This window comes from Canis aureus, chromosome 30, assembly GCF_053574225.1.
Source record: "Canis aureus isolate CA01 chromosome 30, VMU_Caureus_v.1.0, whole genome shotgun sequence".
Classification (NCBI taxonomy): Eukaryota; Metazoa; Chordata; class Mammalia; order Carnivora; family Canidae; genus Canis; species Canis aureus.
This window is the reverse complement of record NC_135640.1, coordinates 41,208,041-41,235,592: the sequence shown is the minus strand read 5'-3', so window position 1 is coordinate 41,235,592 and position 27,552 is coordinate 41,208,041. Positions and strand designations below refer to the sequence as shown.

At 53.5% G+C, this 27,552-nt stretch overlaps 1 protein-coding gene across 4 annotated transcripts; it reads left to right on the top strand.

Moving 5' to 3' along the window:
- The first annotated feature begins 1,044 nt into the window (after positions 1-1,044).
- Positions 1,045-22,337, top strand: WDR4 (WDR4 tRNA N7-guanosine methyltransferase non-catalytic subunit). Of its 4 annotated transcripts, none has more exons than XM_077879323.1 (11): positions 1,045-1,188; positions 3,167-3,229; positions 4,343-4,486; positions 9,588-9,744; positions 10,465-10,577; positions 12,143-12,203; positions 15,936-16,034; positions 17,182-17,246; positions 18,167-18,350; positions 19,325-19,394; positions 21,331-22,337. In XM_077879323.1, exons 1-11 carry the CDS (start codon positions 1,100-1,102, stop codon positions 21,504-21,506), a joined length of 1,221 nt encoding a protein of 406 aa, XP_077735449.1. In that variant the 5' UTR covers positions 1,045-1,099; the 3' UTR covers positions 21,507-22,337. The 4 variants fall into 4 exon arrangements, with proteins under 4 accessions (XP_077735449.1, XP_077735451.1, XP_077735452.1 ...); XM_077879325.1 differs by lacking the exon at positions 1,045-1,188 and adding an exon at positions 1,579-1,719 and having other exon boundaries at positions 4,343-4,434; XM_077879326.1 differs by lacking the exon at positions 1,045-1,188 and adding an exon at positions 1,664-1,719.
- The last annotated feature ends 5,215 nt before the right edge of the window (positions 22,338-27,552 follow it).

Genomic DNA, 27,552 nt, shown 5'->3' with positions numbered 1-27,552 from the left:
TTATTTATTCATGAGAGACACAGGCAGAGGGAGAACAGGCTCCATCCGGGGAGCCCGATGTGGGACTTGATCCCAGGACCCCAGGATCACCACCTGAGCCAAAGGCAGATGCTCAACCACTGAGCCACCCAGTTGCCCTACCGCATTGCCTTTAAGGAGGTCTGCCTCTCTCCCACACATTCTGCTTTGCTGGCAGCAGCCTCCTTTGATTTGGGGCACAAATTCATCCTGGATTCATACAGGAGGTGGGTTTAGGGCCAGCTTGTTCCCAGCTCCCTGTGCCTCCTGCCCATCATCACCCCTTCGCTCTTCTGTAAGAGTAACCACTCCTTTAAGACGATTAGTTGTTCCATTCACGACTAGTTGTTCCATTCACCTACTCAGCAAATATTGACTTCCCCCGCCAGGTATCGTGCTGCAAGTTAGGAGAACTGTGACCTGCAAAATTAGGCATTTGTAGTCTGGAGAGACATTAAATAAGCACGAATGCAAATAACGTTAAGGCGTGGAAGGCTCCCCTGATCAAGTGATGCCACTGAAGCGTTGGAATTCACTAGTTACAGTAAATAGATGGGGGTGTTGGGGAGACCCAAGAATGGCATGTGCTAAGGCCCTGGGGTGAGTGCACTGTGCCTGTGCAGGCTGCAGGGTAGGTGGGGGCCAGACCACAGGCAGCCGGCCGGAGCATGACCGGGGCCTGTCTTTGCCGTGAGAGCAATGGGAAGCCACCTGCTGGCTGGAAGCAGGGGGAGGCAATGGTCACATGGGTGTTTTGTGGGGGCATCCCTCTGGCTTGGGGCGGCAAGGGCGATTGCGGCGGGCGAGCCAGCGCCCGAGCTCCGAGCCCACCGACCTGCTGCACGAGGAGCCCCGCGGGGCTGCAGCGCGCAAGGGCACAGCTGCGGCCCCGCGCACGCGGAGGAGGGGCTCCCACGTGGGCGTGCCGGCCGCCTGGTGCGCGTGCGCGCGGCCAGCGCCTCCGCGGGGCGGGCCCGGTGACGTCACCGCGCGCGCCTGCGCCTGACGTCACCGCGCGGCGCCAGCAGGAAGAGGGGCTCGGCGGCGCACGTGGGGGGCGGCGCGGCGGTCCGGCGGGCGCATGGCGAGTTCCGCGGGGCTGGCGCTGTGCGGGCAGGCGCTGGTGGTGCGCGGCGGCAGCCGGTTCCTCGCCACCTCCACTGCGAGCAGGTGAGCGGGCGGCGGGCGCGCGGCGGGGCCTGGGGGGCCGCTTCCCTCGCTCGGGTCCGGGCGGGGGGGACCCGGCCCCTCCCCCCTCTCTCCCCCTCCCCCTTCTTCCTCCCCCCCTTCCCCCTCCTCCTTCTCGGCCGGGCCACGTGCTCGTCTTCTCCCGAGACCCCCCCAGTGCCCCGACGCTGCGGGCCGCTTCGGGCGGGGCCCCGGCCCTGCCCCCAGGGGAGCCCGGGCGCGCCCCCTGCCCCCCCCCCCCGCTGGAGCTCCGGGTCCTCCCGGCGCAGCGCCCCCTGCACCCCGTGACGCTTTGCTCTCGCAGGTTCATGCTCCCCGCGGTCCGGCCCCACGAGGTCGGCCTCGGGCGGGCCCTTGCTCCCGTCTGGGGGTAGTTGCGGTTCGTGCTTGAAGCCGATGACACGGGTGTCAAGTGTAGACACTCGCTCTGCTCTTTGTTCAAGGCTGGGTTTCGGTTAACCCGGCGCTGTTAACCATTTGGTTTTCACGGACGGTAACACTCACCAACTTGTGGTTTGTTCCAGATTACTTATTTTTATTACTTTCAGTTATTACTATGATTTGCTTATTTATGTATTTTTTTGGTTCCAGATTATTTTGTTTTACAGGCTCGTGGTATCCTAACACATGCCTCTGGGAGTCATGGGATTATTACACTTGATACTGTGCTTGATATAGAACAACTGTAATAACCCCCCCCCCCTTTTTAAGAATAGGATATGCCTTTTTTTTTAACATTTTATTTATTTATTTATTTATTCTTTAGATTTTTAAAAATATTTTATTTATTCATGAGAGAGACACACACACACATACACACACAGATGCAGAGACACAGGCAGAAGGAGAAGCAGGCTCCATGCAGGGAGCCCCATGTGGGACTTGATCCCGGGTCTCCAGGATCATACCCTGGGCCACAGGCGGTGCTTAACCACTGAGCCCCTGAGGCTGCCCACGTTTTATTTGTTCATGAGAGACCCTGAGAGAAAGAGGCAGAGACACAGGCAGAGGGAGAAGCAGGCTCCATGCAGGGAGCCCGTCATCATGGGATTCGATCTGGGATCACGCCGTGGGCCAAAGGCAAGGGCTAAACCGCGGAGCCACCGGGGCTGCCCACGTAATTTTTTTTTTTAGTACGATTCCTCCTTTGTGCCTCTTTTTAAAAAAATATTTTTTATTTATTTATGGGAGAGGCAGACACACAGGTAGAGGGAGGAGGAGGCCTCACGCAGGGAGCCCGGTGCAGGACTTGATCCCAGGACCCCGGGATCACAATCTGAGCCGAAGACAGATGCTCAGCCATTGTACAGCACGTCATTAGTTTTAGATGTAGCTTTTAATAATTCAGTTGCGTATATTGAGATGTTTTTAAATGGTGGCAGTTTCAAGTTTATTATTTTTTTTTTTATTTTTAAGATTTTGTTTATTTATTCATGAGAGATACTCAGAGACAGGCAGAGACACAGGCAGAGGGAGAAGCAGGCTCCATGAAGGAAGCCCGATGTGGGACTCGATCCCGGGACCCCAGGATCACACCCTGAGTGGGAGGCAGACGCTCAACCACTGAGCCACCCAGGAGTCCCGGTTTTAAGCTTACGTGCAAGAATCTCACCAAAAACCATTCGAATGTGATTTCTTCCAACATAACTCTCTTGCATCAATTTTCTAGGGCGTGAAAGAGTAACGTATTACTTCCTATTAAGTTTTTGTCCTCATTTGTTTTACTTAACCAGTAATTTTGAGTGCAGAACCATGCCATTGGTATATGGCAAATCTGAAAAAATTAAGCAAATAAATAAAGCTCCTTAGCCTTTCTCTGAAATACTGTATGCAATATTTTGTTGTGGATAAGACCCTTAATTTAAGGAATATGAAAATATTTGTACTCCAAGAAAAAAAAAAAACCCTCACGTTTTTGTTAATAAAGTGCTCCCTTTAAAGTATTTCTGTTTTTTCTTAGTGATGATGATGTCCTCTTCACATATGATTGCAGCACAGCAGAAAAGCCACAGGAAAATAAAGGGTGAGGTGATGGGGAGACTCTTCAGACCCGATCATGGTTGGACCAAAGGGGACAGGGTAGCCCAAGGAGTAAATTGTTGTCTTATTGAGTAAGCTGTCTTGCTCGTCAAAATCTTCATTTGTGTTTACACTGTTGTGTGGATGAACCGGGTACCACGTCAGGAAAGAAAAGTGGAACCAGCTTTAAATTCGGTGTTAAGAACATTAGAGTAGTTAGGGTTTTTCTAAATACTTTTACTTAGTTTCTGTCAGTAATTAACTCTGGTGGAATCTTGAAGTAATGCAATGCAATTTTAAATGCCCTGAAGTTAGCTTTAGTTAATTGGAATATAAGAAAAGAAGAGTGTGATTATTTGTCTGGTGCCCTTTTTTGGTAAAATTAGTCTTGTGGCTCTTTTTTTTTTTTTTTTTTAATTTTTATTTATTTATGATAGTCACAGAGAGAGAGAGAGAGGCAGAGACACAGGCAGAGGGAGAAGCAGGCTCCATGCACCGGAAGCCCGATGTGGGATTTGATCCCGGGTCTCCAGGATCGCGCCCTGGGCCAAAGGCAGGCGCCAAACCGCTGCGCCACCCAGGGATCCCTTTTTTTTTTTTTTTTTTTTTTTTATGATTTAGTCCTTGATTCTAGTTTTTGATTCATTTATGTCCCTGAGGGAGTGGGCCATGTGATCTCTGAGAGTCTTTCTGGCCTAGCTCTTTGTTTACTTATTTATTTATTTTAAATATTTTATTTATTCATGAGACAGAGAGAGGGGAGGACATAGGCAAAGCCTCTCAGGGAGCGGGATGCGGGACTTGATCCTGGGACCATGGGGTCACGCCCTGAGCCGAAGACAGATCCTCAACCGCTGAGCCACCCAGGAGTCCCTGGCTCAGCTCTTTGGATTTTAGTCTGTGTGCTGAGAGATTTTTCTGTTTCATTAGATTTATTCCTTAAAAATTACAGCTGTTTTGACTTTCTCCCTGTTTGGTTAATACGTGTTTATGTTCTGGGTACATGAACCTCCTGCTATTTTCTGTCTCTGCTCATATAAACGAGCAAGGCTAGCCTGGAGGAACGCAGCCCTGTTCACACAGGTAAGCCTTGATGATCCTTGTCTTCTCTTCTCAGGGAGGACGGGCAGCCCGTGGATAAGGGGAGTGACACGATTCTGGCGTCCACCTTCTCCAAGTCTGGCAGCTATTTTGCTTTAACTGATGACAGTAAGCGTCTGATTCTTTTCCGTACAAAACCATGGCAATGTCTGAGTGTCAGGTATGAAATGCTAACGTTGAATAATTTCGATGTTGAACGCACAGCTTACACTTGCATGCCTGCAACAATAGTGACGTAGTAAATAAGCAACTAACACGTAGTCTCAGCCTTGTGCCAGGCACTGTTGTCAGTGCCATGTGTGATAACTGATTTAATCCTCAAAACAACCCTGTGTCATGGGGGCGAGGGGGTTGTTCTCACCCACATCCCTGGCTGGAGTCTGGAAGCTGATCCCAGTCAGCTCAGGGCAGAGCTGGGTCCTGCACCTGGTCGCTCTGGCTCTAGAGTCGGTGCCCCTGGCCACCAAGCCATCATGTTTTCCAGTGTTCCCCCAGCCTTGTCGTGGCAGAAATGAAGAAAATCAGGATTAGGAGAGGAGGCGGGTGATGTTGATACAGGCCCTGGGCAGGTATAAATTCCTCTTGCTTGGACAGGGCCCTGATATTAAGTTCTTTATTTCCTCAAGTGGGTGAGAGCCGGGATTATGAGGTCTTTGTGACAGGGATGGAAGTACCCACACGGGGCAGAGTCATCCTGTCACCTCATTGTTGCCTCCCTGAGGCTGCACAGCGTAGCTGTCCCTCAGGAGTAAGGGATAAACACATGCAGGTGATGATATATGTACTACCCAACAGGTGAGGTTAAGGAATTTCACTTTGTAGCTGGCTCACATCTGTGTTGGGGACAGCTGTGCTTTTTGGATTCCTTTTGCATCTTATTTTCTACAAGAAGAGTAAAAACACAAACCGCAGGTGGCAATCTATGTTGGTATGTGTCCCCTGTTCAGGAGGGTGCATTGTCCTGACCTTGGGACAGGGGTCACCCACACAGCCTGTCAGCACGCCCCTGTCCTGTGGTGGCACCTGCCCATTGACTGCAGGGCGAGTGCCCAGGGCTCCTGGTGGGGCTCTGGCTATTGTCCAAGAGCTCCTGGCATCGTGCAGGGTCTGGAAGAAGGCATCTAGAGTTCTCTCGACTGTCCTCAGTTTCCTTTTTTTTTTTTTTTTTTTTTAAGATTTTATTTATTCATTCATGAGAGACAGAGACAGAGGCAGAGACACAGGCAGAGGGAGGAGCAGGCTTCATGCAGGGAACCCAACGTGGGACTAGATCCTGGGTCTCCAGGATTACGCCCTAGCTGAAGGCGGCGCTAAACTGCTGAGCCACCAGGGCTGCCCAGTGTCCTCGGGTTCCTGAGGCTGTCAGGATATCAGGGGATGCAGGGCAAGGTCTGGAGTGGAAGGCCCGGGTAAGTGTGCAGGCACAGAGTCGTGTGTCTGTAAGCCTGGTTCCCTCTGCATTGTCCAGGGATGTTTGAGGGGAAGGTGCTGTGTCTTTGTTTTGTCTTTTATTTATTTATTTATTTATTTATTTTTTAATTTTTTAAAATTTTTTATTTATTTATGATAGTCACACACACACACACACACAGAGAGAGGCAGAGACATAGGCAGAGGGAGAGGGAGAAGCAGGCTCCATGCACCGGGAGCCGGATGTGGGATTCGATTCTGGGTCTCCAGGATCGTGCCCTCGGCCAAAGGCAGGTGCTAAACTGCTATGCTACCCAGGGATCCCTGTTTTGTCTTTTAAAGGTAGTGTGTTGGCGATTGTCTTCATGGAAAGATCTAGAAATTGTCAGGATGGGAAGTTACACATTAGCAAATGGTGGTTGGCACTTGCCTTTTTTCTCATTTAATTGTTTTTTTTGGCCTTTTTTTTTTTTAAGATTTTAAAAAATTTATTTATGAGAGACACATATGGCAGGGGGTGGGTGGCAGAGATACATGCAGGGAGCCCTACATGAGACTCAATCCTGGGACTCCAGGAGAGAGAGAGAGAGAGGCAGAGACATAGGCAGAGGGAGCAGATTCCATGCAGGGAGCCCGACGTGGGACTCGATCCTGGGGCTCCAGGATCACGCCCTGAGCTGAAGGCAGATGCTCAACTGCTGAGCCACCCAGGGATCCCAGCCTTGGTTTTTACATTGATGCCAGCAGAGTAGTTTTGTGTCGGAAAGCTGTGTGTGAGGTGTGCCTCTCGTGTTGCTTGGGGGAGGTACATCGTGCGTGCAGACAGTGCTTACAGGACCCCGTATAACTCCCATCCCATCTGCGGCAGCCGCTGAGCCAAGGGGTCTAGAGCTTGCATTTCTCACGTTTCCTAGTCCAGTGGATTTACGCTGATCTCAAAGTAAGATGTGCTGCTGCCTGGTCCCTCAGCCATTACACCTGGGTGGGGGGGGGGGGCACGAATAGATGGACTCTTTCCTCAGAGAAACACCCATTCTTGATGCATCTGATCTTTAGTCCAGTGTTTAGGGTGTCCTGGGCTCACTTTACCCACATTGGAGCAAGAGTTGCTCACAGCTCGGAGCTCTCCATTGGCTTTAAAACTTAATCCTGGAGGTTTTTAAGGAAAAGCCCAAATGGGAGTAGTGCATAGCAGTGATTCGTTTCAAGGTGTCTGTTTACAACGCAGAGGCTCAGAACCAAGGCCAGGTTTTCTAAACCAAAAGTCGGGTGCTTGGGGTGGCAGGATACTTTGTGTTGTGTGTTGTGTACGTTTATTAGTGAGAAATCTTACGTAGGAAATCTCGCTGTTTCTGAAACTGCCTGTGTTGAAATAATAAAAGCGTGGAAAGGCAGAGAGCCTCAGGGGGTGGGATTGTCCTGCCCGAAGCGGCCTGGCTGCTGGAGGTGGCGGCGTCAGGGAGCTTGGTATCCTCGGTGCCCTGTGGCCACTGGGCCCCCACACACTCGGTTTTGTTGAATGAGTGTGGTGCTCTGGAGGTGGCCTTGGATGGACACCAGGCCTGTGGGGTGATTTCAGGGCTCAGCTACCCGACCAGGGCGGTGCTCCACTTGGTGGCAGAGGGGAGAGGCTCAGGCTGGTCCCGGGGGTGGGTGAGGACGGGACGCTGGGCAGTGAACCCTGTGACTGGAGGGAGGCTGCAGGGCGGAGCCCTCAAAGCCTGGTGAGGCCCCTGCCTTCCGACTGGGGCAGAGCGGCCAGCCCACCCCCGTCTGGGTCTGTGACCTGCCCCCTCAGACCCTCACCCCTGCGTGCCCTGTATAGCAAAGGTGCGTCCTGGAATCCTTGCCAGGACTGACCAGCCTCAGAAGATAAAGCCCCAGCAGAAAACAAAGGGACGAGATTCTGGAGCCATTGCTGTGCTGCGCTGGCGGTGGACAGCGGTGGGGTGCTCGTGTGAGTCCACGCCCCATTCTCCGGGGGGTCCAGCCCCTGCTGTGGACCAGTGCCTGCGCAGCAGCTGCATCAATGCGCGTCAGAATGTGTGGCGGCGCTTCAGTGACTGTGTGGTCAGAGAGTTGGTTAGTCTTGCCCGGAGCCCTTTGTCTTTCTTCTGTTGTTTTCTCCGTGTTTATTTCTCTCTCTCTCTCTTTTTTTTTTTTTTTTTTTTAAGATTTTATTTATTCATGAGAATACGCAGAGAGGAGAGAGAGGAGAGAGGCAGAGACACAGGCAGAGGGAGAAGCAGGTGCCATGCAGGGAGCCTGACATGGGATTCGATCCCGGGTCTCCAGGATCAGACCCTGGGCTGTAGGCGGCGCTAAACCGCTGAGCCACGAGGGCTGCCCCTCTCTTTTTTATTTTTTAAGATTTATTTATTTATTCATGAGAGAGACAGAGAGAGGCAGAGACACAGACAGAGGGAGAAGCAGGCTCCATGCAGGGGGCCTGATACGGGACTTGATCCCAGGATCCCGGGATCACACCCTGGGGTGAAGGCAGGCGCTAAACTGCTGAGCCACCCGGGAGTCCCTCCGCATGCTTGTCCTTCTGTGGCTCCACTGGCTCCAGGAAGTTTGGGAGAAGGTGCAGCTGCCACAGGCTGGAGCCTTGGGACAGCTACAGGCTCTCTTATCTGCATTTTCCAGCCTCTTCCTCTGCTCCCGAGAACATGGGAGGGTCCCACATTGTCTGGTCCTCATGTTGGAGATGTGGCTTTCTTGAGCTTCAGTTTCTGTTTCGAGTGACATCTGGGGTCCAGCTGTGGGGCGCTGGGTGCCCTGTGCACAGACACTGGCTCTTGTTGGAAAGTGAGTCCACTTCCACCCCCTTTGGTGACAAAGGAGAGCAGGGACCCCAGCTCTTGAGGGGAACCATGGTAACAGTAGGTTACATGGATGTTTGTGCATGAAGCAGTAGGATAAGTACAGGTGTGTGGGATCCCTGGGTTGCCTTGTGGAAAGCAGGCTCTGCTGTAGGGATGCCTGTAGAAGGGAGGTGACCTGGGAGAGCGAGAGGAAGCTGCGTGAACCCTACTCCCCACCAGCAGGCGAGACCTAGAACGGTAGGTGTGTGTGTGTGGTGTGAGCTGTCACTTTGTTGCTTAGGCTGGCACAGGATGCAACCAACGCACAGATGTGGCACATCTTGTGAACCTGGATCAAGGGCTTGAATTGATGAGTGTGTGAACTTTAACATAGCCTGAGCTGGAGCCCCGACCTCCCCAGCAGTGCACGTGCTGAGGCAGCTCGCCCTCCTCTGGAATTGCCCTGGGGGTGGGGGGAGGGACAGCGAATGCTGTGTGTGCTGACGGGGTCTGTCGCCCCATTCAGGGGTGTTGTGTGTGGGCAGCACGGGTGGGATTCCCGCGCAGCAGGGTCCTCCGGGGCTGGGGTGTGGACTCAGTGGTCCTGGACCTCCAAGGCTAGGAGGGCCCTCTGTGGTGTGTGTGCTTGCGGTTCCGATCAGAACATGTTGCTGTTGATGAAGCTGACCATTTTCTTCCCCAAAGTGCACAGTAGAGGTGCTGGGGTCAATCAAGGAGCGATTCTCCCAATATTTTATTACGACAATCTTCAAATACACGGCAAATTTGGGTAGATTTCACATTGGATACCTAGATTTTGCTGTCGTAAAAGCAAAAATATTCCAAAGTAGAATTTGGCTAAGGTATTGGCTTTGTCTGTGTTCTCTTAACTGCTTGAGTTTTCTGGCACTGCTTTTGGTAACTGGCAGGGAGATCCGGGGCGAGGGGCTGACGTAACGGCAGCAGAACTTCCGGCCTGCAGATCTGTCCGCCGATCTTGTGCTGACCCGTGCAAGCCAACTGTGGGCGTCTCTTGCCTTCCAGGACCGTGGTGAGGAGGTGCACGGCCCTGACCTTCACGGCCTCGGAGGAGAAGCTTTTGGTGGCCGACAAGTCTGGGGACGTTTATTCCTTTCCTGTGTTGGAGCCACAGAGATGCGGTCAGCTTGAGCTTGGGCACCTGTCAATGTTGTTGGACGTGGTATGTGGGTGATGGGCCTAATTAACTCTGCTGCAGTCAGGTGGGGCAGGGGCAGTCACCGGGGAGGTGAGGCCGGGTCTGTGAGCCCAGCTGTTGGGGTTAGGGTTCTGTAGCAGGGACAGCTCTGTGGCTCTGTGAGTGGGAGTTCGTGGGAGTTTGTGGGGGTTCGCGGGAATGGAATTGAAGGTGAAGCTGACAGGGTGAATGCCTGAAGGCCACTTAGGAGGTGCCTGGGTGGTTCCAGGTGTGAGGCACAGCCTGGTTTGGGTGACGAAGTGGAGGAGGGATGTGGAAGGGCAGGTGCCATCTCAAAGCCTGAGCTCGTCCTCCTGTTTTCTGGGCCTCACCTCTGTCCTTCCAACCCCTGAGCCTGGAGCTCCCCCCCCCCCCCCCCCCAGAGGTCTGGTGAGGCAGTCAAGAGGTGGTGGAGCTGGGGTGGGACCTGACAGGAGAGACCGGAACAATGAGGGAGGGGTTCTTGAAGGAAAGACCACCAGGACGTGGTGATTGCCTGGCCATGGGGACACTTGGAGGAGGAAGAGAGGAAGGCCAAGGGATGGTGTTCCAGGTGGCAGGAGGGAGTTGCATTGAGACAGGCATCTGGATGCCGCTGCGGCCTGGTGTAGAGCGGGGGACGAGTCCTGGGGGGGTGCTGGAGGTGGGGGGCAGCTCTGGCCACTCTCACCAGCAGGTTTGTCCCTGCTAATCCCCTGTGTGCAGGCTGTGAGTCCCGATGACCGCTACGTCCTCACTGCCGACCGGGATGAGAAGATCCGGGTCAGCTGGGCTGCGGCACCGCACAGCATCGAGTCCTTCTGCCTCGGGCACACAGAGTGAGTCCCCTTCCTGCCCCACAGGAGGAAGTGCAGGCTGAAGCACAGGTGGGCCCGCCTGCGCCTGGGCGAGGGCCTTGTGTGAGAGGACCTGCCCTGCGTGAGTTAATTCTGAGGTTGCTCCTGTTTCTTGGTTTTGAATGGAATATAAATTGACTTCTGTGAAGGTCACTAGTGGCCTTGTTAGTAGCTCCTGACAGCTCACGTGGGCTTTGATTCAGGTCTCTAGCAATCCAGCGTCTGGAGTTACGACCTGCAAGCCCTGTGGCTGTCTCTTACTGGGGTCTGCTGCTCCTCACTGTGCTCCCACCCAGCACACAGCACTTTGCCTCAGGGCCTTTGCATGTGCTGTCACTTATCTTCTCAGCAAGGTCTCCCTTCCGCTCTTCCTGTGCTGCTGGGCTTTTCTCTTAGTCTGCACTGTCTAGACAGGAGCCCCGAGTCCTGGAGTCTGGAGTGAGATGTGCTATGAATGTACAAGACCCAATTTAAGAGATTTCATAGGAAAAAAGAACATAGAAATAGCTTGTTACTAGTCTTTAGTTAAGGCGTGTGTTGAAATGGTAGTATTTTGGATGAATCGGGTTAAGGAAGAGTAGTAGCGTCAGTTATTTTCACCTGTGTCTGTTTCTTTTTTTTTTTTTTTTTTTTGTGTCTGTTTCTTAATGTGGTCACGTGTGAACATAAATGGTGTGGCCGGCGCCGTGTTTATGTTGAGGGCGCTCTCCTGAGGCCTCCGCGGGCCCGACTCTTGCCGGCGCCCTGCACGGAGGGCCTTGCGGGCTCCGCTCCTGGCTGGCTCCCGCCCTCAGCACCCTGGCCGGCAGGTTGAAGGCGCTCAGTAGGTATTTCAGCTTGTGAACAAAGAGTACAGATAGGCGTTTAAGGATCTCGTGGAGGATCTGTGGAAACTGGTTTCCGTCCTTTCCGCCCTTTGAGCCAGTGAGGCGACTTAAGCCCTCTGTGATGACGTTCTCCAGGGGAGAGGCGATCATGGGTGTCCCGCGAGCCGTGGGCTAGTGATGGCGTCCTTGCTGGGTGAGACGCGGGGAACGCTGTCCCGTTGCCACGCTAGAGGCTGGCTCTCAGCCGGCAGAGCCCAGGTGGGGGCTGCCCGGCCAGCGGTAGAGGACAGTGGGTCTGATTCTGTCCACTGGCCTGTGTTGCTGCCCCCACCCCCTGGCTCTGTCCTGCGGGTTCCCCCTCCTACCCCCAGGCTCCCTGTGGTCACCAACATGCAGGAAAACCCGCAGGAAGACCTGCAGGGAAGGTCTTGGGCTGGGAGCAGGGCAGCCGGAGTGAGCAGTACAGATGCTCGTGGTGTCCCCGCAGCATGGCTGGGGCACACTCCTGCTTGGGGTCTGTTGTGGTGGGGCTCCTGAGAACGACGCGGCATGCTCCTCCAGCTTGTCAGTGCTGTCCAGCTACACGGGGGACCCATTGCAGTTTTTGTGGGGGGCCCGGGGCGGGGAGAGGAGGCTTCCTTCTAAGATGACAGATGGGCGAGCAGACGTCACAGCAGCGCACGGGGACTCGGCTCACCCTCAGCTCTGTCTGCACTGTAGGTTTGTGAGCCGCATCTTCGTGGTGCCCGACCACCCCGAGCTGCTGCTGTCCTCCTCTGGGGTAAGTGCTTTTAGCAAGGGGGGCTGCCGGGGTCGGGGAGGAGGATTGGGGGGCAAGGATGGACACGCAGCCTTTGTTCGCAGAGTGGGTCTTTCGCCTGGTGGCTGTCCACTAGATGGTGCTCGTCTTCTGAATTTTGGAGCTGTGGCTGGCTCTCCACTGAGGGGTGTTCTGTGTGTGTGGGGGGGGCACCACGGGAGCAGGGTGTGAGGATGGTGTTCTCAGGGCTGTCGTCACATGACGTCACCACCATTATAGCAGTTGGTGGAAGACCTTTCTGGGTCCGGGGGTCCTGGGTTCCATCCACTTACCACTGTGCTGGCTCTTGACCCTGCCCCTCAGGTGGGGCCCAGCCTTGGTGGGGGCTTTGACCTGTAATGAAAACTTCTACGTCCTGGCAGTTGGGGCTTGAAGCTTGATGGTTTAGTGATCAGAGACTTGGCTCTAAGGAATAATCTGTGAAAGGATCATGGAGCAGTAGTCTCTGCCACAGTGAAGGCTTTGAATTAGTGGTGGTGTCTCCTTTTCTTTCTGGAAGCCCTGTCCTTGTCCTTTCTTGCCCCTTAGTGTTTTATGGGACTCAGATGCCTGGGGTGGTGGGGGCTGCATGGAAGGGCCCTGGACCTTCAAAGAATTAGGGTTTCTGGGTGGGAACAGTGGCCTCCGTGGCATCCTGCCACATCTGGCCGCTGTGTGTGCATGTGTGCTGCTTTCCTTCACCACGTCGTGTTCTCACGGTTTCTGCTGTCCCGTCCTGTACTTCCCAGCAGTGTGTGGTCCTGTGGTAGCAAACAGGAAAACAGATGTGGCCAGAGTCCTCAGGGGCGGCCAGTTTTTGTGAATTTTGCCGTACCTATGCCTTTTACTTTTTCTCATAATAAAAAAAAATAGGTGCCCAGAAAAATGAAATAAATACCTTTGATTTTAGCACTAGCCTGGCAAGTTCCAGCATTTTGCTTGTAATCCTGTTTGAACATGTAGGAGGGCTGGCGCTCTGGCTGCCAGAGTGCACTGTCCTCTGTCCCCTCACACCTTGCAAAAGGGACTTTTCATTTTCACTAGAAGCATATACTTGTGAAATTTTGCTGTGCCGCCTGCAGTAGAAATTGGCCGTGGCTCCCACCGGCTCTGCCAAGGTGCGCCCTTGGGACCCACGTAGCCAGAGAATGTGAGCAATCGAGAAACGAGAACACACATTTTCCCTGTGCCCTCCTGCCCTCTGTGGTGATATGCCCTTGCCCTTTGTCCACTTGTTTACTGGTGGGCTACACCCCACCCCGTTCCTTTTCATTCTCTTGCTCTCGCTCTCCTCTGTTTGGGAGCAGCGCATCTGAAGGTGGAGGGGGGGTGTTGTCATAAAGCTACTTTCCTGGAAGTGCCCTTAATCCCCCAGCTCCTGGTTGGAGGGATGCCTGGCAGGGTGGTACCCAGCGGAGGAAAGCCTGGTGGGTGGCAGGTATAGAGCTTGAGGTGAAAGCTCCCCCAGGGATTTGGAAGGCATGGGGCCCGTGTTTTCGCTGGTTGATCCCCAGTGTGCCTGGCTTTTGTGAGATGCCTGAGGCCATTGTGAGTTTGGGTCCTTTCAGTGGGATCTGTTTCCGCTTCTCTAGATGCCCCGGGGGCCTTTCTTGCCCCTGTGCTCTGAAGTTAGGGGAGGTGGGGGCCGGGCTTGGGAAACCGGCTGCCCGGTCGGGGTGGCCCCTGCGGTGGAGATCTTGGGCCCGGCAGTGTCTTCACTGGGGTGCTTCCCCTCGAGTCTGTGGTGTGGGATGTTGGGCTACGTTTCCTGCTGCTTCTTTCCCTTGGTCTCTCTCTCATGCTCCTGGTTCAGCTTTTTGAGACTCCTCCTCAACTTTAGTTCGAGTGTCCTATGGGTATTTCACTTCCGCTGTTCCTGGTAATTGTCCGGAGCTTTTTCTCATACTGAGTGTCCTTTTGTTAAGCGCCCCGTTCGTCAGTCCTGAGCGCACGTCTTTGGTCTCACCCAGCCCACGCATGTGTTGCCTTCATCCTCTGTGGTGTCCATGTCCCACAGATGTCTGCTGGTCTCATCTATCCATTTGTGATGGGGACGGGGCCACGGCCAGCCTGGTGGAGGCTGCGTCTGGGAGCCCAGGGTGTCGGAGTCGGGCACCTGCAGGCCATCTGGGTCAGCCCTCTTCTGGTGATCCCTTTGCCGTCTTCACCGTTCGAGCATCAGGCCTGTCCCCGTGCTCCAGGAGGTGACCAGGGAGGGCTGCTTGTGCTCCTCAGCTTGTATCTGGAGTCCCTGAGTCAGTGGCCTCTGGCTTCCTGGCTTCAGAGGGTGAACCTGCCACTCTGACAGCACCCCCTCCCATCACCATGCTGCTGCTGGGTCGCAGCCTCCTGCACCAGGCCCTCCACTCTTCTGCTCCAAGGGGGCCTCACCATTGTCTTCTTTTGTTGCATTTCTGTCCCCCAGGCTTCACGCCTCAGAAACATCCCTTTCCTGTCGCTGTGGGGGACCTAGGGGTGGGTGACCATTAGCCCCTGAGTTTGTGTGCTATTTCCATGGCAGGTATTTGTGCTTCTGCGTAGTACCCACACACCGCTGCTCTTGGTTCCTAAGGGCCTTGCTCTTGTTCCCTTCCTCCCAGTCATTTAGAAACTCCCCCATGTGCTGTGTCTGTGCCATCTCAGCAGGCAGCTTGGAATCTGGGCCTCGGGTGCCCTCTTGTCGGGATGGCCTCTGTGCACACCGGGGAAGGGGTCCCCAAGGTGCCATCCAAGGAAATGAACCAGCAAGGCTTCATTTCGCTGCCCTTGTGTCTGAATGTTCTCAGATGTGCAGTTCTTTCTACATCCTGTCCTTTCAACGAGGTCATCGACAAGCATTTGTTAATATGAGCCTTTTTCTGTCGTATTTACATATTTTTCTGGAGCATTGAGGCTTTTTTTTATTTTTTTAAGATTTTACTTTATTATTTATTCATAAGAGACACAGAGAGAGGCAGAGACACAGGCAGAGGGAGAAGCAGGCTCCATGCAGGGAGCCCGACGTGGGACTCGATCCTGGGTCTCCAGGATCATGCCCCGGGCTGAAGGCGGCGCTAAACTACTGAGCCACCCGGAGATCCCTTACTGAGGGGATGCCAGTTAATACATATGCCAGTTTCCCTGCAGGCTGTACCAGTTGACAGTCTTGGGGGTGACACATGGACTCCCCCTTTTCTTCTTTAAGAATTTTACTTCTTTATCCACGAGAGATAGAGAGGGAGGCAGAGATACAGGCAGAGGGAGAAGCAGGCTCCATGCAGGGAGCCCGATGTGGGACTCTGGATCCCGGGTCTCCAGGGTCCTGCCCTGGGCTGAAGGCGGTGCTAGACCGCTGAGCCACCCAGGCTGCTCGGACTCTCCCTTTTCACTAAATAGGGATGTGGGACAGTCGTTGTGCTCATCGGCCCCACCCGCATCGCTCCTGTGCAAATGTGTGACTGTTGATGCATCTGTGCGTGTGCAATGTGTCTGCGAGTGTGCTCCCGGCTCCAGTACGGCAGTCATGACCTTTGACGTCCTGCATGTGACAGGCAGGTTGTCTTGTGTCGTGTGTTAACCTAACGATTGGCATGGCCGCACTGTCATTGCTCAGAGCAGGGAGCCTCTGTGCGCTGCATGTCACTGGGTTAAGGTTCCGCCACGGGGTGGGTGCCCTGGCGTGCCAGGGATGGCCTGCTCTGTGTGCACACACTGACTGGTCCGTGGTGTGTGCAGGACTGCACGCTGAGGCTCTGGGAGTACCGCGGGGGCCGAGAGCTGCACTGCTGCCACCTGACCAGCCTGCGGGAGCCAGCGGAGCCGTGCGGTGACAAGGTAACGTCACACTGTCTCTTGGGTCTGTGGGGACTTCTGGGTGCCGCTCTAGTCACTGGGATCCTGTGAACAAGACCGCTCGCTGTTGTGTTGGAAACGTTTCCTTGCCGTCTACGCAGACTCCTTCCACCTTGGGAGAGATCGTGTATTTCAAATTCTCAAAGCGCCCGGTCCTGTAAGTGGGAAGTAACTTAAATCTCACCTTACTTGTGTCTGAACACCCACTTTATAGAAATGCCTCCTCCAGTCCTGCTTGGAAATGGAAAAGAGCAGAAGGCTTCACCGGGGGTTATCAGCCAGTCAGGGTGTATCCCCAGGTCAGGTCTCCTGGGCCCTGGTTGTTATAGAGATTTTCAGGGAGTATGTGTGGGCTGCCTTTTGGGGTGCTCCATGGTGCTCCTGGGCCGGTGCTCTCCACAGCTGAGGTCCAGGTTGGTCACCTGAGAATGGCCCCACCAGTTTCCCCGAGGCCCTCCTGGGCTGGGCAGGGAGGGAGCCGTGCTTACGCGGGACTGCAGAGCTGGCCCTGGGGGTGCTCTCTGCTGAGCCGGGTCCTGGCTGTCCTCAGGGCAGCTTTGCCCTTTCCCCTGGAGCTCCTGTGTGGCACCCTGCCTGCCCGAAGGAGACCTGGGCCAGAGTGGGAGGGCTCGTCTGACTCATCCTCGGGTTGGCTGCTTTCCCTTGTCGCCTCGGAGACTGCTCTGTAACTGCCGCCCTTACTGGCCTCAGAAGTGGGCAGACCGGGCTTCCACTTGTGACCGGCGCCTGGATGTTCCCTCTCCAGGACGTGTGGACCTTGCACACATAACTGTGTCTCGTTAATAATCCGTTGTGTTCTCTGTCCCCTCCTGTCCTTATTCTTGACCAGTTCCTTTGGCTCTGGAGACACTGAGGGAAGGCCACAGTCACGGAGAGGCTTTTGCTGTCTGCTGTGGCACGTTGGGATTGTGAAACTGGTAGTCTGCTGGGTCTTCCTCTTCTCTCACTGATTTCCAGAAAGTTCCAGGACTGTTTTTTTCCTTTCCTTCCTCTGCCATAGTGGCAGCTGTCAGAGTTTCGCTGTGTCTAAACTCCACTTGAACAGGACAGTCCAGAGTGGGGAGGCTGACAGGCTAACGTGCTGTTAAGTTGCTGCTTTTCTTTGCAGAGGTTTGCTGCATCCAGGATCGCTTACTGGAGCCAGGAGAGCTGTGTGGCGCTGCTGTGTGACTGGTGGGTGAGCTCACATGCTGCCTGCTTTGCTTCGGGGTCTTGCACGCCGGCGCTGAGGGAGGGGATCCGCAGGTCTTTCCACTGGCCCCCGTGGGCTCTCCTACACTGGGAGCTTCAGGTGGTCTTGTTCATACAACCTGTCCCCGCAATGAATTTCACTCTGTGAGGAATTGCTGTTGCACGATGGGTATGGGTTCCCTTTCTTTAGGGTGGCGCCCTTTTGCTGTTTAAATTCACTAGCTTCCAGCTCATCATTTGTGTGTGATAAAATCCCATGTGAGGGTCAAGGAAAAGTTGCAGAATCCACTTTAGTCAGCCTCACCCGAGGGCCAGACCCGATAGAGCCCTCACACCCGACCCAAGGCAGGTCACAGTATGACCCGCCCGAGGGCCCGTGGTGCTGAGGAGGAGGATTTCAGGGCCACATGCCATCCAGTGGGTTCTTGAGTGTTTTTTATGTGCCAGGTGGGTCCTGGTGTTTCTGCACATGTCATGTGTCCTTATAACAAGATGTCCTCTGCAGGGCATCTTGGTTTGTTTTAAAATATGGATCAGGTTTAGCTTGGGTAAGAGTGCTGATGCGGAGGTGCCTGAGCCCAGCGCCCCGTGCTGTCTGCTGCTCTGCAGGTGGGATAGCCATCTTCTCCACATGGTGTCCTTTGTCCTCTACTGGGCCTGTCATAGGACACACTTTCCTACAATTCAGGGACTTAGACTCATCATCTCTCTGTTCCTGTGGTTCTCAGGTTGGGAGGGGGCTCAGCTGGGTGCTTCTGGACGAGTCTCTCATGAGCTCGCAGGGTGTTGGCAGTGGCTGGGTCTTCTGTTCGGGGCTGATGTGGGTACAGTATGTTATGCGGTGATACCCTCCTGGGCCTTGTGGTAGTTGTAATAATTTTTCTCTCTTTCTTTGCGGAAAGTATTCCTGTGGTCTACATCTTCCAGCTCGATGCCTCTAGACAGCAGCTGGTTTACAAACAGCAGCTGGATTTTCAGCACAGAGTGTGGGACATTGCTTTCGAGGAGAGCCAGGGACTGTGGGTCCTGCAAGACTACCGGGAAGCCCCCCTTGTGCTATGCAGGCCTGTGGGGGGCCAGTGGCAGGTGAGACGTGCTGGGCCCCTGCCGCCCCTAAACCTGTGGTGGGGGTGGCAGGGGGTGACAGCTGTGCTCACTTAAAGCTTGATTATGTCTTGGTGATGCGGGCTGCATCCTTGGTGTGTGTGTGTGTGTGGGGGGGAGCTGGAGGACATGTGACGTGGGTGCGGGAGCCAGGGCGCCCAGCCAGCTCATCTAATGTCATAACGCCTGCAGTGTTTTTTGCAGGGTAGTCTCCTTCATTGGCATATTTTTCTTGTGATTGTCTTGGTCACACATCTTTTTAGCAGAGAAACCAACAGCTGGTGTGGCTTGGCTGTGTGTCCTTGATGTTGGCAGGCTTCGCACGGCCTTGTATCTGGGGCACTGGAATCAGGGGTGGAGAAAGGTGCGTGGGCTGCGGGCTGAGTGAGCCCCTCCTCACTGGGTGACGTGCGAACCTTACACCTTTTCTGAGCCAGCTCCATCTGTAAAGTGGGGCTGTCTCCTGCCTGTCCCGAATCTCCTAGGACACTGGGGGGAAGAATCAGACAAAGCACGCCAGCTCTCTGTGCAGATTGGCTCATCCTTTATAAGTGCTTACTTGACCGAGGCTTGGGAGATGTCCCTGAACCTTTTGGGTATTTTAGTCTAAAAAAATAGTGACAAGCAGGATGCTACTAGCTGGTAATGTGTCGTGTCTGCCAGGCTTCTTGGACAAGGTCACATGTGACAAGCCAAGGCATAGAATGCTGGCAGCCCGCACGTCACAGGTCATTCTCCTGACGTAAGGTGGTGACTGCTGTGTGCCAAGGCAGGACAGCTTTGCCTGAAGTTCACGGGGGGGGGTGGGGTGGGGGGGGTGGGGGGTGGGGGTGAGCAGGTGTCTCCGAGCCCAGCAGCCTGGACCACACCTGGCAGGTCTGTTTGTGCCTTTCCTGGCAGCTCTGGGGGCTTCACTCCTGCCTCTTTCCAGTAAGTGTTTTCCGTTGTCTTCTCAGGCTGTTCCTGAAAATGCCGCTTTAAAGAAGGTCTCTGCCCATGTTCAGGAGAATTGGGCCATGTTGGAAGGTGAGAATGTGACTTTGGACTGCTTTGCAGGATGATGTCGAGCACTGGCCACAGACAAGGCCACATTGTAGAATACTGTATATAGTAGGAAGCCACTTTTGTGGGCGAGAGTCCAGGATGTGTGGCATGTGCCCATGTCCCCATCCAGAGGGCCTGTGGCTGGTCGGGGCGGTGAGGAGCTGACACACACTTGGGCCGTCTGTGTCAGGACAGTTGAGCTGCGTGGGAACCGGGTCAGAGTTGGAGTGCTGTCTACCTCTCTGCCTTCAGGGCTGTGCCTCACTGCGTCCCTGGATGGGGCCAGCAGCTGGTGGGCTTTCAGACGGAGTGGCCGGGCGAGTCACAGACTCCGAACTGTTGGCTCTGAGTGACCACAGCAGCTGCATGTGGTTCCTGACCACAAGGTTAGGCATGGGGACAGTCAGTGACATGCCCAAGGGTCTCCATGGCCCAGGGCGGGTCCCAGTAGGAACAGCCAGACAGAGGGAAGAGGAGAGGCATTGGTGAGATGGGGGACACCCCTCTTCATGGTGCTACAGTCTGTGAGGAGTGTTCAGGCTTTTGGAGCCACGTCAGAGGGCCCACGGTGAGCTTTGGGTGCCACCCTCAGTCCTGTTCAAGAATGTTAGGATGACAAGATCTCGCTCTATTTCTATTGGTAGAGGAAGGCAATCCCTTAGTTACACAGCCTCTGGCGACCCTGTGATGCTTTTCTCGGGCAGAGACTTAAAGCAACTGTCAGACAGATGACTGGTAACTCAGCATTGAGAGTCAGACGCCTTCATTTGAGTAAAGAAATTACTGCCCAGAAGACATCTTTCAAAGTATTCCCCAGAGAGAAGTCCAAGTTCCTCGGAACTCGAGAGATTCAACCATAAATTCAATTTCTGTTGACAACTAGCAGTGATCTAAACGTCTCCTGGAAGGCAGTCTCGTGATGATTTGTTGGTTCTGGGTCCCGGGGTTAATTTCCATCCTTTTAGGGTGACAGGCCTTCGTTCTCCTTAGCGCTGTGTGGATTTGCTTTAGCAACAGTGTCAGACTGATGTGTAGCAGGACTGTGTTGGGGTTGCTAATGAGCCTGCTCCTCGCCTGGCATGTGCCATCCCCCCATCTGGGGCCTGGGGCCAGCGGCCAGCATGTCCTGCTTGTGGGACAAGGCGGGCTTAGCTTCTCTGAGCTTCTGTAGATGAAACAACCTATTCACGGTGCAGGGGTGAGGGAAGGTGCAGGGGGAGAGCACGGGGAAGGCAGGCCAGCTGAGCCTGAAAGTCACAGAAGGGGTAGGGAAGCCTGAGCGAGTGGGAGGTCACCGTGCAGGGCACAGGCGCACACAGGAGTTTCTGGCCAGGATGAGGTGGACCCCGTGTGACTGGTCTGTGGACATCATGCCCCTCAGCCCTCGACACTTAGGTCAACCTGCATCTGTTACCCGGCTGTTAACAAATAGCCTGCACTTGGTGAAAACACTACTTTTTATCTCGCTGTTTGTGTGGGTCCTAGTGCAGTCCCTAGAGGACTGGTTCCCTGAGGGTGGATATGATTCCAGGCGCATGGAGTGGTTGGCATCGACCTGGTCCCTTAGGCTTCTGGGCCACGGGCCTGACTCCCTCACTGGCTCTTGGCTGGAGGCCGCCCTTAGTCCCCAGCACAGGGGCCCCCGTGGGGTGGTTCACAGCATGATGGCAGCTCCACCAGTACGAGTGCACAAGCCACAGCCCTTGTGCCTCATCTCCCAGCCATGACCAGGCTTTGTTCGGTTAGAAGCTATCTTAGGTCCAGGTGGCATGGCCACCAGGAGATGGGCATCGTGTGGGTGCCTTGGAACAGGCGCTGCACGTCCACTGCAAGTCCCGGGTTAATCCCCGTGCAGCAGGGTTTCACGGGCACACTGGTCCCCATCCCACCTGGTTCTGTTCTTGTTGCTCCCTTGCAGGCATGGCTGGCGTGGATGTTGGCTTCAGTGGTCTCTACAAGGCCACCTTTGACAACGTGACTGCCTACCTGAGGAAGAAGGAGGAGAGGCTGCAGAAGCGGCGACAGAACCCGCCCCCTGGGCCTAATGGGCAGGCCAAGAAGATGAAGCCGGGGGAGGCATCCGTGAGGTCCTAGCCACACCAGCTGTGCCCTCTCCCTGCTGGCGGCTCCCTTGAAGAAGCAAAAAGGGGGATGTCGTTCCCAACCCACGCTTGGTGGCAGTCAGGTCCGCACCAGCTCAGCGCACACTGGGCCGTCCCAGAGAACGGGTTGGTGTCCTGGGCTCTAGAACTTCTGCCGCTGAGCAGAGGCTCCTCTGCCTGGCACCTTGGGCACCCCCTGGCTGAAGGGAAGCTGTGCCACGTGTGACTCAAATAGAGATACTACAAGTGAGTAGTGCAAGTGCCTCGAAGCACTTTTTCTTCATATTGGAGGAAATCGGAACCTGCAGCACGGTGGCTGTGGGTTTTGCACTGTTCCCCTAACGCTGGATGCGTTTTCCTCCCCGGGGAGACCCACACACCAAACGTGTTTATGGCAGTGCAATAGACCCGTTTTGTCCCCACGTCTCCCTCTACGTGGTGTACTGCACCGTCCAGCATGGGGGGCCACTGGCCACGTGGGTGCTGCTCAGGGCTGGGTCCCTGCATGGCGAGCCGTGTCCATTCAGGAAATGCAGCTGCCGCCACCGCGATGCAGCCTTAGTGGGGATGTAGGGCGCAGACCGGGCAGATTTCGGGGTATATGAGGACCCAGGAGCCCCGGCTGGAACTGAGTTCTCCAGGGAGATGGTTGAGGACGTCATGTATGTTTGCAATTTCCACGTGAGCTCTGTGCACACGAGGCAGAGACTGGGGCTGTCGGCTGAATTCTAATCACTGATCAATAAAGATGAGCTTTTTGCAGCTTCGGGAAATGTGTAGCGGCAACATTTGGAACTGATTCAGAATATATGGAACAAAACCATTTTTGACGAGTGTACTGTTTATGACGGAAATGTTGACTTTCTGGGATGAAAGAGTTTTTTGGTGGTTGGGCTTTATAGATGTGTCTGCTGATTTATTTATCCATGCTTTTACCCGTTCTCCAGTGATCGGTCTCAAACATGGGAAAACCCGTGTATGTCCGTGATGAATTCGGAGCGGGCTTTCTTGGGGTACGTACAACAGATTATTTTGTGTGTCAGGAGCTGGAAAGCTCCAGCTTTTCCCTGAGTGCCTTGTTTTATTTTACACACTGATCTGAAAGTACTGCTGTGTGTGGACTGCTCGGGGTCCCTCCCCACTTGGGGACTGCTGGGTAGAGCTCCAGGAGCAGAGGGGGTGTGCCTGGGACAGGATGGGGGTGCTGGGGTCTGCCTCTAGGGACCTCGTTAGCTGTGTTCTCATTGACAACCTGCTTTGAAATTCTTGGTTTAGGAGAAATTTAGGTTTGGCCTTTCCAGTGTCTTGTGAAGTGGTCTGCAGGCCAAGTCCTGTCGCTGCTTGATTTTATATGGCCTGTGAGCTAGGAATGGCTTCTACGTTTTTAAATGGTTGAAAACAAATCAAAAGATATTATTTCATGTCGTATTAAAATATACGTGGTTCAAATTCCAGCATCCTTAAATAAAATTTTACTGGGACACAGCTGTGCCTGTTGGTTTAGGTACGGTTTCCGTCTGTGCTCCAGCAGCAGACTGGGCCAGTTGCCACAGAGACCAAATGGCCAGCAGAGTCCAAGGTATTTACGACCCAGCTCTGATGGAGAAGTTTGTCGATCCTTCTTTAAAATTCATTTTAAGTCCGCATAGTTTTAAAATGAACTGGTTAATTTCTTTAAAGACAGAACAAAATCGTCGTCTTCTATGAAAAACAAGACCTTTTCTCGCCACTCATTGTGTGCCTTGTGGGTAGGTGTCTTTGAAACAGGGTCAGGTCGGGGAGGGACCCTGGGGTGGCTGGGTAGTGTGTAAGGTGGGTCCTCTTGTGCCTGAGGGGGAGACTCAGACGTGCCTGCCATGCGAGGCAGATCTCGAGCAGCTGGTCAGGATCAGAACGGAGCTGGAGGGGGGCCATGGCCATCACTGTCTTTCCCGTGGTGGTTTCAGATGTCTGTCATTCCGGGGCACCTGGGTGGCTCAGGTGAAGTGCCTGCCTTCAGCTCAGGTCATGATCCAGAGTCCTGGGGTGGATGGAGCCCCAGGTCGGGCTCCCTGCTCAGCGGGGAGTCTGCTCCTGCTGCTGCTCCCCTTGCTTGTGCTCTCCTCTCTCTATTAAAAGTAAAATCTTAAAAAAAAAAATCACTTTCATTCTTGTCACAGTCACATGCGCGCATGACCGAGACCAAGCGCTCCTGGCCCCTGATTGTGGCAGGGACCCGCCGGGCACCCTTCCCCCCCATCCCGCACTCCTGCCAGCTGCTGCTTTCCTCTGCTTTCTTGCTGCAGTCTGGGTGCTCAAGAGAGCTGAGAGCCGCCTGCTGCCAACAGCCGACAGCCGTGAGGATGCCGTCGGGTGGGTCGTGCTCTGTCAGCCCTGCGGCTGCCTTTGTCTCCTGGCCCGCCCCGGCGCACAGGGACTCCGGCTCCCGCAGCAGGCAGAGGTGGGGTGTTGGTGGGGGTGGGAGGAGGGAGGGCAGCACCCTTCTGCTGCAGCAGGCCTTCCTGAAGGGCTGCAGCCCTTTGGGGCAGAAGTGGTCTCCTTGTCCCGAAACCATGTCCTCGCCACTGGAGTTGGTCTCTCAGACGGTGAGGGCTGTATTCTTGGGGACCCTGACTGGTAACTAGTCCGCGCCCCGAGGCCCCCAGCTGCCCCAGACATTTGTCTGAACTCTGCCCCATGGTGACCATGGCTGTTTGGAGGCGTCCGGTCTCGTGCCCGCTCCTCCTTTGGCTGACCTGCTGTGACTGCGGGTCCACCGCCAGCTGGCTCCCAAGGCGGAGCCCGTGTTTGTAGTTTGGTTTGCTGAGCTGCCAGGGGAGCCCAGGATTTACCTTCCTTGTACACCTCTTTTATTTCATTCATCTCCTATTTTCTGTTCTTCTAGTTTTATGTGTTTTAGGTTTTGGTATTTTTTTTTTAAGGTTTTAATTATTTATTCATGAGAGAGACAGAAAAGTACAGACACAGGCAGAGGGAGAAGCAGGCTCCAGGCGGGGACTCCAAGATCACACCCCAGGCTGAAGGCGGCGCTAAACCACTGAGCCACCTGGGCTGCCCGATTTTAAAAGATTTTTAAGTGATCTCTATGCCCAACGTAGTGCTTGAACCAACTCTGAGTTGCACGCTCTATTGAGCCAGCCAGGTGCTCCCAACTCATTTACTGATTGACAAAATCTGGTTGTCGTGGGGCCCCTGGGTGGCTTGCTCAGACAGTTAAGTGTCTGACTCTGGATTTCGGTTCAGGTCTTGATCTCAGGGTTGTGAGATTGAGCCCCACGTCCAGCTCTGTGCTCAGTGGAGAGCCTGCTTGGGATCCCGTCTCTCCCTCTGCCCCTCCAACCACATGTGCACACATGTGTGAACACTCGTCCACTCTCTCTTTCCCTCCCTCCCTCCCTCTAAATGAAATCCTTTGAAGAAAATCCGGTTATTCTCATTTCTTAATTCTCAACACTTTCTTGGTCTTTGTGCGTTTTGATTCGAGTACAGCTGGAAGGTGCGTGTACTCTGTCACCAGCTGAATGCACACGTGTGATGAGCCCACCAGAGAGCTGAGAGCCCCACCCACCCCCAGCCCCCCTGTGGCCAGCAGACAGCTTTCCTTTTGTTGCTTCAGGCCACTTTGGCTCAACCCTTCTGATTTAGGATTGGAGATGGTTCACTCTCATTGCTACATAGCATCCTGCAGCAGCATATCCGTTCTGTCAGTGGGCTTTTGGATGATTTCCAAAGTTTGGCTGCATGAACATTCTGGTCCTTTCTTTGGGAACATATGGAAACATTTCTGTTAGGTATACACTCAGAACTGCTGGCTCTTAGTTCTGCATATGTTTCACTTAGACGGTCCTGCCTGGCCTGTTAATTCAACCCCCCCCCCGCCCCCCCCGCTGTAGGCTGTAAAAATTTGGGGCCTATCAACCCTCAGCATCTGGACTGTGACGGGGTTCAATCTTGCAGAGCCATAAACTTGGAAGTTAATAGCCTGGGGTGTGGGAGCCGGTGATGCTGCCCATCTCGTGTCCAGACTTAAAGTTGATCTTGTTCTCAGCGAGGGCGCCTTAAAGAAACCCTTGGATCATCCACTCTGGGGGCTGCCAGCCACAAGGTGGTGAGGACGCCCGAGCAGCCTGTGAAGGGGTTGATGTGGCCAGGAGCCCAGGCCTCCTGCCAGTAGCCAGCATCGGCTGGCCGGCCTGAAGCAAGCTGTTCTGGAGGTGCCACTCCGACACGGATGGAGAGCGATGTCCAATTTCCTATGGCACTGTTGACTGAATCCTAATTTCCCTTGTGATTTCTTTCATCTCTGGGTTATTTGGAAATATGGTTTAGTATTCAAACATTGGATTTTTTTTTCAGATTTGTTTTGTTATGTTATGGAATTCTTGTTTTAATTCCATTGTGGTCTGAGCATACTTGATTCCATTCCTTTTATTTATTTATTTTATTATTTGTGTATTTTTTTCTAGCTGAAAGGCCTCACATTTATTACTGAACCCAACCTACTGGTGTAGAGGCATAGTAACAGAAAAAAAAATTATTTCCATGGTTAGATGTGTCTGTCCATTGGCCAGGTAGGGGAGATGTTTACAGTGTAATAGGATGGGAGCATGTGATCTCCACGCAGCTTAAATGTCTTGACCACTGAGTCCTTTCCCACCTGACTGCTTTTCTTAGATGTGTACATTTATTATTTAAAGTGGACTTGTGGGATCCCTGGGTGGCGCAGTGGTTTAGCGCCTGCCTTTGGCCCTGGGCGCGATCCTGGAGACCCGGGATCGAATCCCACGTCGGGCTCCCGGTGCATGGAGCCTGCTTCTCCCTCTGCCTGTGTCTCTGCCTCTCTCTCTCTCTCTGTGTGACTATCATAAATAAATAAAAATTAAAAAAAAAAAATAAAGTGGACTTGTTGGGGCACCTGGGTGGTTCACTCGGTGAAGCATCTGCCTTCAGGTCATGATCTCAGGGTCCTGGAATGGATCCCCACATCGGGCTCCCTGCTCAATGGGGAGTCTGCTTCTCCCTTTTCCTCTGTGTGCTCTTGCTCTCTAGTAAATCTTAAGGGTTTTTTTTTTTTTCTTCCAGACAACATATTTTAATTTCCAAAATACTGGATTTCAGTGCAGACACCACCCAAGCCACATAAGTAATTCAGAAATTTCCAGTAGTAGGCAGCCGGGGTGGCTCAGTGGTTTAGCGTCGCCTTCAGCCCAGGGTGTGTGATCCTGGAGACCTGGGATCCTGCTTCTCCCTCTGCCTGTGTCTCTGACTCTCTGTCTCTCTCATGAATAAATAAATCCAGTCTTTAAAAAAATTATTTTTCCCAGTAGTCATCTTGAAAAGTTTCCAGAAAGGTGAAATTAATTTTGAGAACACAGTTTATTTCACTGAATACAGCCAACATATTTCAACGTGGGCTCTATACAATTACTCAAACTTTTATTTTCTATTTTTAATTCTAATTGTTGGAAATCTGGTCTGTATTTCATCTCTAGCACCCCTCCAGTTTTGATTAGCTAGGTGTTGGTGCTCGGTGGCCCCGCATGGCCAGTGGTGTCCCAAGGGGACGTAGGCTGTTAATGTGCAGTTAACTCATGGTGTGTACTGTCATCTTGTCACTTGTTTCTTCCTTGTCCTATACATTTTGCTCCCTTCCCCTTATTTCCCAGCTTCCGTATGAATTGAATAGTTCTTGAATATCTCATTTTATTCTACTTTTAGGTTTATTAAATACAGGTTTTTTTTTTTTCATTTTTAGCATGTATTTATTTATTTATTTATTTAATTTTAAAGATTTTATTTATTTATGAGAGACACAGAGAGAGAGGGGCAGAGACACAGGCAGAGGGAGAAGCAGGCTCCACGCAGGGAGCCCGATGGGGGACTCGATCCCAGGTCTCCAGAGTCACGCCCTGGGCTGAATGCGGCGCTAAACCGCTGAGCCACCCGGGCGTCCCAGCATGTATTTATTTATTTAAAAGTTTAAAAAAATAATAAAAGAAAAGAAAAGAAAAAAAAATAAAAGTTTTACTTATTCATGA